This window comes from Thermobia domestica, chromosome 12 (assembly GCF_964235325.1).
Source record: "Thermobia domestica chromosome 12, izTheDome1.hap1.1, whole genome shotgun sequence".
Taxonomy (NCBI): domain Eukaryota; kingdom Metazoa; phylum Arthropoda; class Insecta; order Zygentoma; family Lepismatidae; genus Thermobia; species Thermobia domestica.
This window is the reverse complement of record NC_137465.1, coordinates 205,836,297-205,856,487: the sequence shown is the minus strand read 5'-3', so window position 1 is coordinate 205,856,487 and position 20,191 is coordinate 205,836,297. Positions and strand designations below refer to the sequence as shown.

Here is a 20,191-nt window from a genome sequence, read left to right as displayed (position 1 = left end):
TGAGTATGTACTTTTTATAATAGTGAATATGTACTTTTTTTTTATAATAGTTGAGGTCATAATGAAAGGAAAATTGTTATATTTGAATAAACAGAGGAAGGATGTAAGTACTGTATAATCTTTTTCTTTCTTTTTTTCTTTTTCTTTCTTTCTTTTTTTTTTTTTTTTTGTAATTTTACAAGATTTCTTCATAGTTTCTTAAAATACTTACTAACATAAACTCACAAACCAATGTATGTTGATAGTAAAGTAGTTGTTTAGATTGATTGAGCTCCTGGGACCTCAGAATTTCATGCCCTCCCCCCCGTTACGAAATCCTGGTTAAACGAACCAATATATGTTCCAGTAATTTTTTTTTAGAATGATCGAGCCTCTGGTGTGATGACCATAGTATTTCCTGTTACGGACCCCCTCCTTCACGCAATCCTGGCTACGTGCCTGATTTGAAGGAAGGCTTTTTAATGATATCACTTTGATTAAAGATTGTATTCTGTGGACACATAGTGTTTCAAAATTTATGCCGAAAGTATATTATCTGTATTTCTATCATTACATCTTCATTAAAATAAATACCCTAAGGAAAAGATAATTCAAATATTTCTTATAAATCCATTGTCCCCCGGCGAAGAACGGTATTTTAGCTAGTCTTTTATAAAAATAAAACAAGCATCTTTGAAATATTAATGAAGTTCTTCTACACGTACAGTCTTGTCCCCCCAAAAATCCTGGTAGCCCATCTCCCTCTTAAAATCTCTGTTTTCCTTTATAATATAAAATACATTCAGAACGTATTTTATTTAAGACCCACGTTTCACGTCGAAACATTAAATTGTCTTACATTCAGTAGTGAGAACTACCTTTTAAATAGGTATAGATGGCCAGGCTTTATTGAATAAAACTGTATACTGGAAAAGCCTTTATTTCGAATATGTCGACCTTTAGAAACACCGAAGATAAGATGACCGGACTTTGAAACCCAAATCACTGGTTGTGTACTTCCAGTGTAATTGAAACCTGTAATTACTCGCATGAATATTTCGATATTTAGTGAATTATGGTGTAATGTAGTGCTTTTCAACCTTTTCCAAACTAGGACCCGCCTTGAAGGATATGAAACTTCATGATATCCAGAAATATTAGGGAAATTCTTGTTATTCCAGAAACTAGTAAATAAACATCCTTATTCTTGGGGAAAGAGTGCAGTTGAAGGGCTTCTAGCGTTTTCTAAAGCAATATCACACTGCAGTTTGCAACACAAAATCAAAGAAATGTGACGCAAGCGAAAAATTAGATACCACAACATGATACATTAGTGATCAAAATTCACTATCGAAACAAGCTATTTTTGCAACAGAAAACAGTATATAATTTTTCTTTCATGACATAAAGTTATCTTTCGATCTTACAGATACTTAAACTTCACAGCAACAAAAATCTCCTCAGAAACTCGAAGTTTCCTTTCAGGTGGCTTTAAGTTCTCAACAATGCAAAGCAATCCATCACGAACTAACCTCTATATTACTGGAGGGTGCCCGTAGAATTGACGGCAAAAAACTATTGTCCTCATGAGACACTCTGTGGAAATAAAGCGCATCAAGACCTTAGTTTCCTTTTCAGAAACTAAACCAATAGCAATAACACACAGTTTCTGTAGTTTCCTTTTTCTGCCTTCTCTTTTCACAATGGTTTCAAGCTTAGGAAAGGAGTCCATCAATGAGACATCTGTTTCATAGCATCGGTTCTGAAATATTATTTTCGCTACACCCTTGGTTTATCATTGAAAAGTAGAAGGAAAATAGTGTTCGGTTTGGAACGTTTAAAATGAACAGGATATGTGTGCCATTTGGCTACAAGTTATGTTAGGAAATGAGCCATTTTCTGCAAAATCAAATTACTGTGTTTTTTGACATAAAAATGAAGGTTCATTTCGGACAGCCCGAAATAAAAAGCTTCACATGGGCACAGTCTAAACCAGCTTAGGCAACCTGCAGAATTACAGTTTTTCTTTATTTTTTATTAGGTTAATATACTTTCTATTACTTACTCTTTCCTGTTTTGGTATTCATTACCATATTTATTTGTGCTATACAAAGATAAAAATGGCTTACTTCTATTATTTCATGCTTATATAAAACAGTAAATAAGTATTATTATAATTATTTGCTTCATCCGCAATTTCAGAATATTCATCCTTTAATTACAATAGAGACTTAACATCCAGGGCACGGTGGCTCAGTGGTAAAGCGCTCACCTCTGGTTCGTTTAGTTCCGGATTCGATCCTCGGTCAAGTAAGTTTGTGGTGGACATCGTGCTTATGGGTTTTCTCGGGGTACTCACGTTTCCTCCCACTTTCTCATTCCACCAATTCTTCCGCCATCATTTACTTGTTTTTAATCATCGTCTCCCTTAGCCTAAAAAGAACAATTATGGGGCGTTAAACTGAAAGATTTCATTTCATTTCAATAGTCCTAGGTTACCAGGTATCTTACTGATTGAAGTATAGTCCTACCAGACGAATGCTGGGATATTGCCTTCAAATAGTCTTGGCTTAAAAAATAAAACCATGCACATTACTATCCTTTGTAGACATAATCTCTCGAGAACTATACAGTAATTATCATATACACTATCACTATATTCACTACACAAATACAAAAATCTTGTTTTATTAAACTCCATTTGGTTTTCTTTTTAAATTCTGTAAATACCAGAGTTAAGGTTCAGGATGGCTTGACAGGTTTTAAGATCAGCGGTAATAAGTATAAACGAAGAAACCTCCTGTCTTTTTACTATCAGATATGTACATTGGAATTTATTTCGGGAAGGTCCAAATTCAATATGAAGATAAATTACACTAATTTTTGTAAAACCTCCCCTTAAAATTAGACTAAATTTAAAGAAAAATTGAGATTTCAAGGGGAATCCGGACTCCCAGAATCCATCCCAGCTATGTCCCTGATTACTATTATGATTATTAATAACAAATAATAAAAAAAAATAAAATAAATCGGCGATGAAATAAAAAAAAAATTAAGAGTTTAGATACACATTTCATTATTACTATTTCCTCACGTTTTCTCTGTCTCCTTCGCTTGTTAAATCCATCAATCAGAATTTAGTTACAAAGTTGTTTACATAACATGGGAAATAAAAACAATAGCTATTAAATTCAATACTTTTTAAACATGTGGGATTACTTTACGTATATCGATGATAAAATTTCAAGACAATGTTTATAGAAAAATACAATTTGAGTTTAAAAAATAGAAAGAAAAAAGAAAGAAAACTAAAAAAGAAAAATAAAACTATCAGATTTGAGAGAGCGCCAGATATGTTATTTGCGTAACCACCAAAATTTTTTTTTTCCGAATGTCACTCCCCGCTTTTAGGCGCATGTCCACCGCAGGCTGCGGAATACTTCTCTCGGAAAAACCATTTTCTCTTAATAAAGGCGCGGCCTTAATTCGGACAATATTGTAAATCAAAATAAACAAAAATCCTATATTCGTATTATTAAACGAATTCATTACTAACCAACATACACAGATTTAAATGGTAAACTGAAAGAAGAAAATGTATTGTTGATATTTTAACCTAGCATAAATACAGAGTTGTTCAGTCAACAAATAACATAAATCTCTACGCTGACACAGCAATCGTATCACATTTTGATATGTCCGTGCTGGCAGATGTAGATTCAGAAACTTACCTGGTCTGTTTAACTGTACATATTCACTCTTGATAGCACGAATTATCACAAAAATTACACAACACAATGTACACCACTTCACCACACTCTCCATCTTCCCCTTACTCGCCCAACTGAACAACACACTGATCCCCAGCGCAGCCGTTCAGTTCTCATATAGAGGGCAGTCACAGCCAATGAGCTCCCGTGTGTCTGGTGTCCCGAATTGTGTCGTCACTTCCGCAGCAGAACATTAAGATGGTGCAGAAACATAAACAAACGGATAGGTAGTTTCTGCAGACAGCGCTTCTAATATAACTAAGTATAGCCTCATTGCATATATGAATTGATTTATTAATTTACTTGAGAATTGGCCAGGTAATAAGGTTATGTAAATGTTAATTCAACGCTTTTTAAATATTTTTTTTTTTTTCATAAATACAAGCTGCTGATTCATTGAAGTAGATAATTACAGGTTCGTTGATACAGCGCACTGAGGCGATAAGTATGAACACGCTGGTTTCATTTTTCATTAAATATTACAGGTAATATAATGCATATAAAAGCAAAGGTCTTGTCTGTCTGTGTATGTATATAAAAGGGTTTTAAGAAGAAAGAGAGAGCGGAAACTAGTGCGTTGATGCATGGTAAAGTTACGTTATTGTGATTGCATCTCAGTTTTAGTTGTTTTAATTAATTAGTTTTGATGTTACGAGCATAAGTGATTTCAATTGATTTTACTCGTTGATATCCGTCGCACATCACACGTTCTGAGAAACGGACTTCCTCATAACTAGATTGTTACGACTTATCTTTGGCATGGGAGACCTGGGTGCTGATCCCACTTAAAGTATATGCATTTTGGATTCCATATTAACTTACGGGATGTTAAAAAAAGGGGAGAGGCTACGAGGAAAAATTGATTTACTTTTGCAGTTACTAGCATTTGCCTTCTGTAGCGTAAATTTAAAGTAAAATAAGTCCAGCATTTATATTATGTCTACAAATACATTCTTAACCCGCCTCTTAATACCATTGATAATCTCATTTGACATTACTCGAGCAGATGATTCTACCGAATTTTGACACATTTCTTTCGTACATTTTCAGGTTAGGTTAGAGCTTTATATTTCTTTTAGTAAAGCATGCACTATATGAGGAGCTCCATTACTACTTGCAGATTGACTTTAGAAGGGCTCAGTATAAATACAATTCGGACGTATGGCATAAAAGTAGTGCATAAACACGGACCAACTCGTGCTATGTGCCACTAAAAAGTACGAATGCTATCTAACCGAGTCAGGGCAGGAGCGCACCAGGGAGACTCAAGCGGAAGCAAGGGAGTGCGTTGGTAGGGAGCAGGCGCGTAAGCGACGGAAGGTATACGCATAAACGAGGATAGCGGAAGAGCACGTTTGTACGTAGGACTATCTTACAAAATCCATTTCAATATCCTGTGCACAACTGTAATTACCGTACTTATATTCACTCTCATTCCTTCACGAAAAATGTTTCACATCGTATTTACCTCTAAATTATCTATTTGATAGAACCGTCTACTTGAATGAACCCATGTTTTTCCTACCTTATCGCTTCATTTACAGTTTTGATGTGTAAATAAGTTCCGTAGAAATGATTTATTTTATTTTATTTTATTTATTATTATTTTTTTGTATGTGAAGTAATAGGCTAGATAGAGATATGCGCGGATACAGAATATTGCATCCACAGATGAGAAAACAGATATGTGCAGATTATTTAGTTCTTATACAGGGCGCTCACGCAGCAATTTTTATAGAGGTAGTTGGTGAGTACTTCAAATTATATGCCCTTAGCCAAACTTCCTCTGCAAAAATTGCTGCGTTAGTGCCTTAAGATTCTGAAACATGGATTTTTGGATAGTTCAAGTATTAGTTCCTAAGTGAAGTCTTGACCCGACTACGGTAGGTCCCATAGTTTTGGAGCTATGGACCTTTAAATTTCAATTTTTCATGTTTTTGGCAGCCTATAATTCCGAAAGGAAGCATATGGGCACCCAGGTTGGTCTATACTTTTTGTCTTATCTGGTGTCAGGGATCACCTCCCAAACGTTGTCGGTGTTGTTTTGATACACCTTGTATAATCCAAATGTGCGTTTTTAACCGGATTGTCCGCTTTTTCTTTTTCTTCTTCTTTTTTTAAATGTAGTTCAGTGTCTTGAGAAAAATGCAAATGAGACGCAGATATTTGTTTTTAAGTTCCGCCCTTGTTTCGCAATTGTTTATATAATTTTTATGTTTTCGTAAATCACATAGCTTAATCCTCGTTAGGATAGATTTCGAAATTTTGTAAAATAGTTCCATATTTTCGTTTCTAACACAGAACTCTGTAATGAGCTCTTATGTTTCGAAATTCGATGATCTTCGGAAAGTAGTTAATAAAAGGTTACTTTTTTCTTACTGGCATAAATAACGACATTACATTATTTAATAGTGCCTAGATAAATTGTCAAATTATGCCATGTTACCGTGTCTTTTTTTTTTCTTTTTTGTCATCCTATTCTATAATATTTATAATTCAAAAAATATCAAGGTAATCCCTAACATAAATGCTTCCTTTGTAGTTTTGTGGGTAAACTCAAATAAAGATAATCCTTCAAATTGTAAATAACTGAAATCCAACAAAATTCTTGCAGACACAAATTTCGAGAATAATGTAAAAAATATATAGTTAGTTAAGATTCTTTCAGATAAAGATTTCCGACAAAGAAAGTATCAATTTGATAATACCATATCTGTCAAACAGCTTCTTTTTTTTTTTTTTTTTTTTTTTTTTTTTTTTTTTTTTTTTTAATGTCACTTGTTATAAAGGCATGAACACCCGTGTTCGAACGCAAGGGAGAAAAGAAGATCAAAGGTCAATGAAAAATATAAATGAGCCGTCTCAACATAAACTCACATAGAATAGAAAAGGAAATCCAGTGGAATTCATTTTCAGTGTTCATCCGAATTTGGGTTGCCAGATCTTACATTTTTTACATAAGTTTTATTTTTTATCGCATGTTTTACGGTTTTTTATTTTTTCCATTCCGTTTTTTAAATAAATGAACAATCTTTCAGTTTAACGTCCCACGATTATGTCCTTTAGGCTAAGGGAGATTTTTTAATAGGCTAAATAAAAGAAATGATACTCTTGGATACTTTTTTTATTATTATTATTAGAGATACTAATTAATTTGTTACACGATGTCAACAGCATAATTCAACGATGTAATATAGTTTTCAGACAGAAAATGCAACAGGGTTGCGGATTTGGATCACAAAGATCGAATATATTTCAATCAAAAATTTTCTTGTACGCCTTATATCTGGTGAACTACATATTATGTAGCCAAACCCAAACTATCACTTAATACAGTGTGATGTGCTTATTCCGTAGAAAATACGAAAATTCGATTTAGGGGGCGTTCAAAAATTGTGTGGCTCCTGATCCGATTCGCTCAAAAGATCCAATATATTTCAACAAATTTTTTTTTGTGGGCCTTATATCTGGAGAACTACATATAGTGAAGTCAAATCGAAACCATCAGTTAACTCAGTATGATGTGCTTATCCCGTAGAAATCCGCAAACTCTATTTAGGGGTCGTTCAAAAATGTTGTGTGGCCCCTGATCTAAAAACTGATTATTGGCCAAGATCGCAATCTTTAGATGTTTTTTTCTCTCTTTTACCATTCCTAAAATTCTTGTTATCTGTATCTCAACAGTACGTTTAGGAATAGTTTGATTCGAACATCTTAATAGCGTCTCGATGTTTCGCAGTTTTGATCAACCGAAGTATAATGATGTTAGGAACAGAAGCTACTGTCAACTAATAAAAGTAAAACTCCAATTCAAATGGTTGTGTATTTTGATATGTTTTGCAACAGTTTTTTTTTTTTCGTATAAATAAAAGTGTGAAGTTGTTGCTTTTTTTTTTTCGTATAAATAAAAGAGTGTGAAGTTGTTGCAAGATTCAAGTCTTTAATTAAAGTGCAATTAAAGACAACATATATTTGTACAATACTTATTTTCTTGGATTTGAGTTTTAGCGTTTCTTCCAGCATCGAGGCTATATTAAACGAGGACCTATAGCTTAAAGTGTAATTCGAACCATATGAGCTCTCACCGGAATTTGTAATATACCTTTCTTTGTGATATGTGTTGCAGTTATATTTAATTAAACTCACAATTTCCAGAATTAAATTTATTTTACGTCACTATCAGTGGCGTAGCACAGTTTTGCGGGCCCCTCTGCAAAGTATAGAGAAGGGGCCCTAGTTGTAAAGCCGATAGAAGTAAGGTTAAAGTTCTACTTCTTTAAATCTTTATTCATCGCAAGACTTCGGGCCCCCTATACCCCGGGGCCCCCCGCAATGCGGGGGTTGCGGGGGCAGCTGCTACGCCACTGGTCACTATGTAAAACCAGTTATGTTTGTTATATATAAATTCTGAACCTCACGTACATCTTCCTGTTTGCCCCTAAAAATCGTAAAATATTTCCTTTTATCTGCCTAGAAAATCTGGAAACTCTACCCGTAGTTGTGCTAAACACAATTAAAACAAGTCGTCAGTAATTATTGGCTTTTCGCGAGTATCTGTAATTTCATCCACCAAGAAAATAAAAGCCATCCGCAAAAAAAATTAAATGAATGCGAATATCCACATCAGCACAGATTTCTGTACGCATACAGTTTCCATGTTTAAGCTGGGATATCCTCAATATCTTTTCTATATACATATATATATATATATATATATATATATATATATATAATCATAACCGATTACATTTGAGCTGGTAACTTTCAAATCATAGCATATTCATTCACCCAACAATTGTGGTAGAGCAGAAAACATGTCCTTCTGAGACATCACTATTCACGAGCAATGAAATAGTTTTATTATTTCTTGCCGAACGAATGCACGAACAATTTCTTTACAGATGATTTTTGTCTTAGGATTAATAATATTATGTCTCGCAAAACTCCTATGAGTAAACGCCTTTTTAAAATAGTCATTGTTTTGATCTTCAGTAAAGTTAAGTAATGATAGCTTTTGTCATTTTAATTTAAAAAAAAAAAAATTCTTTGTCACTCTTGAATTCGTTAAACAATGCTAATAGTTTTATGGACAATATATTGTTGTTCGAAGTTTCCAAGGATCAATGCATTTGATGAACTTCCTAATATAACTTTAAAAAAAAAATGTATGAGAAAAGATAAAACTTTCGTCCAAGACTGTACAAAATAAGATTTTTTTTTTTTTAAATTTAAAGCACTCTGTTGTCCCAACGAGTTATTTGCTTTCAAAATGAAATGTCAGTTATTGTTTCCATTCTGTTTTTCATTTTGGAATAGAAGAAGCATTAGGCCTACTTGATTCTGTAGTGCATCGGTACTTATGCAAATGCTAAGACAGAAAATGGTCAATTTTTTACAAATATACTCTTCAATAAATGTGTCTTATGTAAGACGAATTTATAATTCGTAAGCTATAGGAAGCTCATTGCAAGTCTTTAGCAAACGAATTAACTAGATTAGCTAAGCATTTGCTTCTTTTAAGTCAATGTGAATACACAACCACGTTAGAATTAATCTATTTTATAGTACTCCGGGGTGACTTCTGGTACTTGAAATACTGAAAATCTGCTGGAAATACTGTAAATATACTTGAAATTATTTTGTAATACTGTAATAATGTTAATTTTGGAATAATGTTTAAATTTCCTGTGAGACCCTTCAGGATGGCAGCTCCGTCATGGTGATAGGGCTAACTGGCCAACCATTGAAAAATAGCTAATTCGAAAAATAAATTGGATAGTATTTATAAGACCTTAGTTAATTTTGGCATCAATCTTTAATGAAGTATCAAGACAGTAGCACATTTAAATATGTAAGCATCAACATTAAACATGTTACTCTTTGATATTTTCTTAATTGGTTTTCCACTTAACAGCTTTTGTACCAATTTAATTCGAATGTAAAAAATAGGAGTAAACATACGTAATACTGTGGACCATGTAAGGAAAGAGTTGGTGCTGTGAGGAGTGAGTGAAGGCTAACACAAACAACAGATAAGTGTGGCTAACGACAGGCTTTCCTGTCCGATTTGGGTGATTTTTGGATATGTTGTAGCTGAGGACCCCCTGGTCAATTGTTTATATGAGGCCAACTCACTATGCTCAACCTTGTGACCTCCAGAGGTAACCAAAGGTCACACTGTACAAAAAGCATTGCATTTCCTCGTCTGTCCGATTTGGGTGATTTTTGGATACCGGTACGTTGTAGCTGAGCATCCCCTGGTCAATTGTTTATATGGTATCAACTCCCTATGACCAACCCTGTGCCCTCCAGAGGTCACCAAATGTCACAACGGGTGTTGGTAGAACGGGTTCAAACTTGGCATACAAAAGATAGTTGTGTGTTATACTGGCTACGGTAAATGACGATAGTCCATGTAACGGTGTGGCGTTTGGTGACCTCTGGAGGTCACAGGGTTGATCATAGGGAGTTGGCCCCATATAAACAATTGACCGTGGTTTCCTCAGCTACGACATATCCAAAAATCACCCAAATCGGACAGAGGAGGAAATGCAATGCTTTTTGTACGGTGTCGTTTGTAAGTTATTATTTATATAGTCTAATACCTATTTGGGATTTTCAGCTATTATGTGTGATACGCAATTCACTAGAATTTTATTTATTTTTCTGAGTTGCTTGGAGTAATGTAAGAGGATCACAAGAACAGACCTCGAAGACCACAGTATGAAAATTTTGAACTATATAATAAATGAAAGAAAATAAATAAAAAATAAATTCAATTTCATCAAGTAACATTGTGCAGGAAACACCTTTTAATGATTTGATTGGACAGTGATCTGTTTCGACAAGAAAAAATTCTCAACTAATTTATTGACACTTTTTTTTCTTCAGTTCTGCCTACAAGGACGAATATAAACAGAGAATAATTTTCGTCAGAAATTCAATGTGTAATGTTAGCATCGACATATTTTAAGGGTTACAATAGTGTTCAATGACATAGGTGGTGGTAACCAGTGTTGTTGGGTAAAAGATGTCATTTGAGGGAACAATGCCCTAACTTGAGTGATAGCAACTAGGAATGATGGAAACTCGTTTTATGACTGAGCAACGTAGGTCACTGTTTTAGTAGTGTCTAGGGAACTGTGGTTATCTCGTATGGAAAGAAAGCTCTTACCAAAAAATGCTATTGTGCTTGCCATGAATTCTTTATTGATCGAATCTCTGTTCTCTTTTGTGCTTACATCAATAAAAGTTTCGTATTTCTATTTTTAGGGGAAGGTGTTGTACCTTTGAACACCTGCACTTTTCTCGAATTCAGAGCTATCTAGGTGCAGTCGTTAAAATTCGTTTGAAAGAGGAAGGGAGAAAGGGCACTACAAATGCGATTGGCAGTTGTTTACTGACTGTTGTGCCGAGTAGTGTTTGTTTTAATTTTTTCATCCTCAAAACGAAGATTTTCTGTAGTTACCTTTTGAGTTTTGTGCTCTTCGGTTTTCGCAACTTGTGATATTTATTTGCCCGAACTTGGGATAGAATCATTGATGAGTACAGCGGTATTTTTAGTATTAACTTCTGTGTTATATTTATGCTAATTCAGAACTTTTTTTCGTAATGGTGACCCTCTTGTACCTATGAACATTAATGCATCGTGTACCTTTGAACGATAAATAATACTATTCAAAGGTACAATCCTGGCATTTGACTTTTATGGAATTGCAGAGATTATAGGGAGAGTGTATAACAGAGCATTCAGTACTAGTAATATAACTAGTGGATTTAAATCAATTGGAATTTTCCCATTGAACCCTGGTATTTTCACCGATAATATTTTTCTGTGTTTCTTCGTTACTGTTCGAACTCTTCCAGAAGAACCAACTACAAGCACTCAACCTGAACAGCCATCCGGAGAGCCCCAACGAAGGTAAAACTTCATCCCCTACAGAGAAATATACAAATGTAGAGTCCTGTCAGGTAAGTTTTTACCAGATCTTCCAGCGAGTACTATTGTAACTGCCACAGCTAGCATTTCACCTGTGCAAATACGACCTTACCCAAAAGCAGCACCACGGAAGACAGGAACGAGAGGAAGAAAACCTGGGAGACCAAGAATTATTACAAGCACTCCTGCAAAGGAAGCTCTCGAAAAAAGAAAATCATAAATAGGCAAGAAATCAGAACGCGATTTTAGGACACAGAGACCGTTGTGGAAACCTCGAATTTTAAAAGAATTATTGCAGAATGATTCAGAAGATGATCATCTTCCGGACATTAGTTTGCATGATAGCACTAGTGATGAAGACTTCGAAGCCTTGAGGGAAGTTAGACCTATCCTTAATTCAGAAAAATGTGAAGAAGAAATAGAGAAATTCCAAACGAACAGTTGTGCTATTAGTGATTTTGTGTTAGTGCTGTTCTTAAAGAAGAAATGAGACCCTGAACATTTTGTTGGTGAAATTGTAGATGCTGAAGTCACAGATTTTCAAATTAGGTTCCTGAAACGTATTGGGGATACTAAAAAGTTTGTGTACAGTAGTGAGGAAGTACTTGATGTTATGGAATCTGACATTATTTTGAAGTTATCTCCACCGTCGAAATTTGGATCAACTACAAGGCAGAGTAAGCAACTGATTTTTGAGGTTAACTTCAGTGGTAGCAACTGCAATATTAAGTAAATCCAAAGTGAATCATCGTTAAGTTTACTAGTTTGCATTCAATGTTCTCCTGAGTTAATTTTACGTTGGACTTCACAGTGTAGCCAAAAATACTGAAATCCACAATGTAGATTTAGCCTTTATTTAGTTGGTATTTTTCCATTTCAAGTATTGGGTTTAAAGAAGCAAGGTCATGTTAAAAGTTGTATATACTCAAGTTTATTGTTTACAAGTTTTTGTTAGAACTTCCCTTCCATTTTGAATTAAAATTAATAAAATTTAAATTCTGGGGAACTTTTTCTAGCTAAACATTTTATTGCAATTTATAACTGTTAATATTTGTGGCTTCTTTTTATATTATTGCCGTAGAAACGTTGTAATTATCACTGTGTTCAAAGGTACAAGAGGGTCTGTTCAATGGTGCATGACCATAATGTACCTGTGAACAAAACGGATATGTTCTTACTATATCTTATGAAAGCTATTGTAATTATGTAACACGTTTAAAAATTTATCCTACCCGATGGCGAGAGATGACACTTCAAATATATTACTAAAACTGGGGGAAAAGTGCTGAATATTAGCCCCAAAATTTCGAAAACTTGAATAAAAGTCTTCACAGGTACAACGTCTTCCCCTAATTTGGTATAAGGTTGATACAGAAGAACTCCACCAGGAGTCGTATTCAAATTACTGGGCAGTCAAAACAATTAATAATGAAAACCATGCGAAACAAAGTCGAAGGAAAAAGAGACAATTTGGTTTAGTCTTTTGGTATTCAACTATGAGTTTGACTACAATAAATAAGTCGAAAGGTCTTTTCTTTTCTTTTTTTTTTTTTTTTTTCCTTTCTTCAATCTTCAGGGGAAAATAAAAGTACTGTCTTTTCATTTTTTTAAAAATCCTTGTTAAAATATAATTAGTTTACATACAAATAAATATAATTACAAATTTGAAATTTTCGTATATAAAACACGGAATTCTACTCGCAACAGTTATTACATATGAGTAGAATGTAAGGAATTTAAACTTTACTGAGCTGAGAATAAATAACAAAATCTGACCAAAGTACTATACCTAGTTCTGCCATAAATTCTGTCACAAACAATCAGGATTGAGAACACAATCATAGAAACAAAAGTGTGCCAATTATATACATTTATTACCTGAAATAGAGAAAAGTGTTGAAGCAGTCGAAATGACTTACTCCGGCCTTGACACATGCACGTCTCCTGAGCCAATCGTCAATTGCGGCACAACTGGTCAATGGATATCTCTCGCTGCCTTGAATGTCCCAAACTGCGGTGAGGTTTATTGCAGATTTTCCTTTCAAGAACTTCCCACAAGCAGTAGTCCTGTGGACTAAAGTTTGGACCACCAGATGGGCAAACTTTAGCGTCAATAAAGGCAGGAACATTATCGCGCAGCCACTACTGTGCCTTGCGGATGGAATTGAATCCTGATGGAATACTCATGACTTTCCAGCGAACAACGTATTATTGAAAGGCCTTCCGGAACATCTTTCAGAACAGTCCGTTGGTAGTTTTGGCCCCAGTTTTCACCCTTTGTGGACAGAAATAAAATATCCTTGATAGGACACACACCATCAATGATACTGGTTGATGACCTCTCTGGACCCGTGGTGCTCGCTTCTGTAGATATCCTAGCATAGATTTTGTCACACTGTTTGCTATTTTTTTTTTTTCTTCCACGGTGAAAATCTTTTCACCTATGGAAAGGATATTTTCATGTCCATTGTTTGCATACCATTGGAGCAGTGTTATGCCTGATGGTTTTAAACCTGTCATTCAAACGATGGCCTGGTCCAATGATAGACCCTCACATGAAAATCATCCCTGATGACTCGAGACGTTGTTTGTGTCGACATCTGTAGCTCTCTCACCATAATTTTCTGTTTCCGGAGTGGATTCCGGCCTATGCGTTCTCACATTAGTTTCACCACCCCTAAGTGTCCGTGCTGAGCTTGGACGTCCGGATCTTAGGCGATCATTGATAGAGGAAAGTTCACAGAATCTTGCAATGGCACGATAATCAAGTCGCAGCGTTATGTTCAGTGGTTGCAGGAGGTTGAATGTGCCCCCTCACTTTTTACCATGTGCAGGGCAATCACAGCAACCCTGTTCTTCCTTCGCCCCATTCCATCTGTACACATTAAAATTTCTTCTCCAACTGGCCCGTGTTCACTACCAGATGGTTCTCTTACATTATGAATACGATCACGCCATCTATACATCCCTGTGTAGCATTAACGATGATTAGTATTACATAATACAGTAAACAGCGGTAAAGCAAAATACTAAGCTGCTTGACTCATCCGAAGTTGACCTCTTTCCGCTGGTCTACTTGATAGAACACGGGCCTTTGGTATATGAGGTCCCAGGTTCGATTCCCAGTGGAAGGGCCTTGAAATGTGAACGCATTACGGTGGTTCCGATGCCACCTAACTGTAGATTCACATTTCATATAGCCTCATTGCTGAAAGGGACGCTAAATTTCAACCGACTAATCAATTTTCATGTTGTCTCCCGCTTATACATGATGGAAAATTACATATAGATGAGTTGGAGGCTACTTAACACTGCAGTGGTCGCATAGCTCACTGGAACGGCATTAGTCGCATGGAGGACAATAGTCCTCCATTTAAAATTTAATATATTTTACTGTAATTTTTATACAGTTAACGTTTATTGTGTATTCGATTATTTAACTACATTTAAATGAAATAGGATCTATTAAGGTAATAAAGCTATTAAAGCAATAAAAAAAAAGTAATAAATTGTAATAATAACAGTATTTACTGAAAGGGTAAAAAATACTGTTAGTCGCCGTCTGGAGGATCATTCTCCTCCACGCGACTACTCTAGTGTTAAAAGTGTGGTGGGTCAAGCAGCTTAGTCTTTTGTTTTGAACCACACTTATGAAGACGACAGTGATTCGTTGAAACAGTTGTCGCTGTTTACGCTATTATAGAGTATGTACAGGGCGGCCCAAAAGTAGATATACAGTACCGTACTGATCAGCTCATTGCATTTAATATAATTTCTTGTTGTTATCCATCAGGTAGATTTAGTTTCTTTATTATTCGTTCTTAAAGTCTTTTTACTTATACCTTAAGCTCGGAACAGTCAAAGTAAATAAACTCACAAACTAGAATGTTATACTTGATCAATGCAGGGGTGTATACCTAGTTTCGGGCCCCTGTATAAGTGAATTTTTAACTATTTAAATATGCGTCCAAGATATATTTGTGCTAGTTAACGTGTAATAATAATAATATAATGACTTGCCTATATTTTTCCTTCACAAAATGTTTTTTAGCCTATATTTCAGTTGTCCTAGCGGTTAGGTTTTTTTCAGGATAGAAAGCTTAAATTATTTTCCTATTCAGATCTTCACATAGTTGCTGCAACTAACAGTGGTACCTTGTAAATATATATATGTCGTCATTCCTAAATGATTGTAACAGTCGCCGTGAAAGTTTAAAACTATTTTAATTTTTTGTAACCTAGTTTCTTTTTACATTACAAGCCTTATTCAGTAACTTAAGGTGCCAGACTACTAAATATATTTCAAAACCTAACAATAACTTATTTATTGTGTAATACCTTGTGTAAGTTATTGCGGAATAAGTACAAATATTACTTAAAAAGTAGTAAGCAAGGAACCAAGACAACATGATAAGTCATCAATTACCGTTGAGTTCATTTTTCTAGTCGCTGTCTTAACCTAGATTTGTGGGTAATTCATATTTTGGCCACACTGTAATTTCTATGGGTGGCAACACTGATTATTCTTCCGATTCGTATTTTTGGGTATAGAATAACATTACCTATTATTGTAGTAAGTTAAATTTCATTACCTCTTTCCATTTACGAAATAAGGGCAAAAGAAAAATTGTTAGATTTTGAAAAATATTTAGTAGTCTGCCTCCTTAATACTGACAAACTTATATTAACAGTTAAGAAATTAAGTACTGAACCATTAATCAAATACAATAAAATACATCAGTTGGAAGAATGTGAAAGTTGTAAAGTTCTTTAATCTATTGGTGTTTCACCTGCCACGGATATTTGGTTTTTTAGATTGCGGAGGAGGAGCTGGAGGTGTGCTGTCTTTTTTTACCGTAGACTCCTGAACAGAATCACTGGAGCTACTATTTCCTCTTGATATTTTACTGAATCTCTGAAGAACATCAGGAGAGAGATTCGACGTGAAATCCTTTGGTTGTATTCTGTGTTTAGCGCTTGGATATGGTGACCCGGGAATATGTGGTTTATTTGTTTGCGGAGGGGGAGACGGTGGGAGTCGAACAGTTTTTGTTTGATTTATACTTCTCTCAGGGCTCTCTCCAGCAACAACACAATATTCAACGTTATCAGATGTATTGGAGATAGATCGTCTTAACCACCAACTATCTCTTTTCCCCAGCTGTTCTCCGTTTCTATTTTTGTTCATTTTCTGTTCGTTCGCTTTGTTGTCAGAGTGCGGAGAACCGCTTTTAGTAGCTCGCATTCTGTGTGGAGAATCAATAGGAGTATATTTAGCTATTCTTTCGTTAGTTGTTGATTGTAGTTGAACGTAACAACCAATATCTACAGACACTGTTCCTTTACCGCAGAAAGATATCTCAGGTGGAAGCGAATTATCAACTATGACTATTTCAGACGAGCGGGAATGTTTCCGTACTCTTTCAACTGGACTGTTTCTGTTACTGTTATTGTTTGTTTGTGACTTCTGATGATTGATAGATCCAAAGCAAAAACATAACTGTGGTCCTTCTGACTTTTTGAAACATTGTGCATTTCTGATTTCTCTAATACAGTCACAATCAATTTTTCCATTCGTATGAACTTGGTATATTAGCAGGGCTATGATCAATACAAATGATACGATTCCAAGGAATATGATGAACATGGCAGCCATGAAGTCGTAGTTACCTGTAAAAGATAAGGAATAATGAAAAGATGGTATGCACTCAAGATTTACTAGCCTTGCCAGATACAGTACTAAATAGTATGCTACAAATTATTATAACCTTCTTAATAATAGAAAGAAAAAAAATCCTTCTTTCAGAAACTTTTTCGTACTATCTATAGATAAGGTGGTCTAATACATTTATGACGAAGATACACTATTCTCTGTACGAAATCGTACTTGTTGGATTGCATTTATATATAAGATTTTTAGAATATTTAATGTATAGTAAATATTATACATTTTTCTATTACACGTTTATATACATATTTTAGGGGTTAATATACATAAAAATCCGATCTTCAGAAATAAAGGTTACCAAAAAAAAAAAAAAAAAAATAGAAAAAGAAGTTAATCCAGTTTAACAATAGATCAAAATTCAATTACTTTTAAAGTATATGAACGAACATACATACATAAATAATTTTGCAATTCACATAACGTAAATATATAGAAAAGTTTAATGTTTGAGATGCTTACGTGAACATTCCGTGGTACTTATAAGAGCTACACAATATTCAAAAAGAGAACAATGACAATAACACTATTAAACTACTTTCAAAATCAGTTAAACTGTTGATAGCAACTCCACTTTCCTCTAGGACATTACATTTGACCTGCTGTGCTCTCTGCTGAGAATTTAAAAACAGAATTGGTTTTCTTTAAGTTCAATTGAATTGTTTAACGCTTTGACTCCCAGGGGATTTGGGGCGCAAATGTATTCTAGATCTCTAACTTTCTTTCCAAAATTTAATGCTGTTAGTGTACTAGACGCCGTCAAAAATTATAAAAGAAAAATTTCTTCTAGTTCCTTACCAGTGGGTAACGTACCCATAATAACGGCTACGTTCTCCCTCGTTGAATGGCCATGCTAATGCGTTGAATTAGGAAAGATTTGGTTCGAAAAAAAATGAAATCTTTAAGTTTTACGTCCCACGGTTATGCCGGTTAGGCTAAAGGAGACGGTGATAATGAGAGATGAGTGAAAATGGTGGAATGAAGAAAGTGGGAGGAAACGGGAGAACCCCGAGAAAACCCACGAGCACAGTGTTTGTCCACCACAAAGTCCACACGGCGCGAGCTGGGATCGAACCAGGGACCCCAAGCACCGGAGGTGAACGCTCTGCCACTGAGCCACCGCGCCCCCAAGATTTGGTTCGAGTGTCTCCTGATTTAATGGATATACGTTTGCCGATTTCGTTAATAAATTAAAAGTACAAAGAATAATTTATTATATACATCTGAAAAGTACTACTTTGCTCTATTTTTCAACATAGCTTCCATAAACATTCAAGCACTTATCATATCTCTGAAATAGCTTAGAAATTCCATCAGCATAAAAATCTCCCGCGAGTCCTGCCTGTGCCTTGAGTCTTTCTGTGACCGCATCTTTAAGCTCCTCATCGTCACCATGGCGCTGAGATCCAAGCCACTTATTCATATGCATGAAGGGATGGTCGCTGGGTGTCAAATCTGGACTGTAAGGTCCAGGAAGTAAATTTTCTCAACAAGTTCATTAGTGACAATTGATGGCCTACCGTTCCTCTCTTGGTCATGAATGTTTGTTGGTCCACTTTTAAATGAACGAACTTATTCACGAGCAACTCGTTCACTCATCACACTTGGTCTATACACGGCACACACTTCCTGATGAATAGCTGCTGCCGAATATTGTTCTGCCGTAAGAAAACGTATAACGGCTCACACCTCGCACTTGGCGGGTTTTCTACAGCAGCACACACTTCGAGACGCTACAAACGTGGAACTAGTGATCACACAATCTTCACTCTACCACGGCTGGGTGCACACTGATTTACCACGAACGTCTGTGCAAAGATGGTAGTGTGGCCTTCCCTACTTCACGCACAGTGACCAATCGGATGTTACTTTAAGAACGCGCCTCGTATATATATATATTTTTAAAAAAAAAACTGTGGAGATGTGAGCGTTGAGAGTTCAAAAGGCGAAGGTTCTGAAGGATCAATTGCAAGTGTTAACAGCATCGTTATTCATATTGAGTTGTTTTGTGAGTTAGTAGAAACAATGGTAAAAGCATTGTGAAAATATAAAATAGAATACGGAAAGGAAAGAAAGAAATACTTGTGTATGTAAACATCTGAAGGAAAATAAGATTTTGTCCGATAATTCGAACTTTACTAATGGTGAATGTTATTAATTAGCATGTAAAAATGTTATTTTGAATGAAATGTTAAAGACGAAAATAAATAAATAAGTAAAAAATTATGAGATATGTTGAGGAGTTGCCGGAAAAGTGCCTTCGGAAACAATTCTCGTCCTCAAATAGGTTCATGAGCCTGTTGATGAAGTGCGTAAGCGATTACACTTTAATTTACTCAAATAATGGAAATAATCTATTTGTTCTCCAGCATCTTCCATCTGATGTTTTTAAATTTATGACTTACTCATCCTGTTTAGTCGTTTCAGGACGCCGTTTGAATACGAAAATTGCTTTGAATACACTATTCTTGTACCGCCTGGATGCATAATAACGATTTTATATGTCGTTAACATTTCGTATTAAATAAAGTTTATGCACACTAGTTTATGATATTTGCCTTCTAAAAATTTTCCTTTCGGTATTTACGGACCTATCTTAATATGTGTCCCTTTTTTACACATCCCTTATCTATAAATGTTCCCTTGCTGTGTATTATTTACAAGTTCTATTTCTGCCTATCCGTTTTCCATCTCAAGAAACCCCTAAATATGAAACCTTTCACGCTGGTTTAGTGGCTAGCGCGTGCATGTGTTACCGGGTTCGATTCTCGGTGGAGA

General features: G+C 35.2%; 2 protein-coding genes across 4 annotated transcripts in view; one reads left to right on the top strand and one right to left on the bottom strand.

Moving 5' to 3' along the window:
- The first annotated feature begins 4,046 nt into the window (after positions 1-4,046).
- LOC145666975 (cilia- and flagella-associated protein 206) overlaps positions 4,047-20,191 on the top strand; it is a 224,542-nt gene continuing 208,397 nt past the window's right edge. Inside the window, exon 1 of the mRNA XM_081734636.1 lies at positions 4,047-4,067. The gene's annotated coding sequence lies outside the window, so the exon portion shown is untranslated. The remainder of the gene's footprint in view (positions 4,068-20,191) is intronic.
- Positions 13,287-20,191, bottom strand: part of LOC145666974 (zinc metalloproteinase-disintegrin-like 4a) — a 131,041-nt gene continuing 124,136 nt past the window's right edge. For all 3 annotated transcript variants that reach the window (XM_081734620.1, XM_081734621.1, XM_081734622.1), the window contains one exon: positions 13,287-17,358. In XM_081734620.1, the coding sequence (XP_081590746.1) occupies positions 16,475-17,358 (884 nt within the window). In that variant the 3' untranslated portion in view covers positions 13,287-16,474. The remainder of the gene's footprint in view (positions 17,359-20,191) is intronic.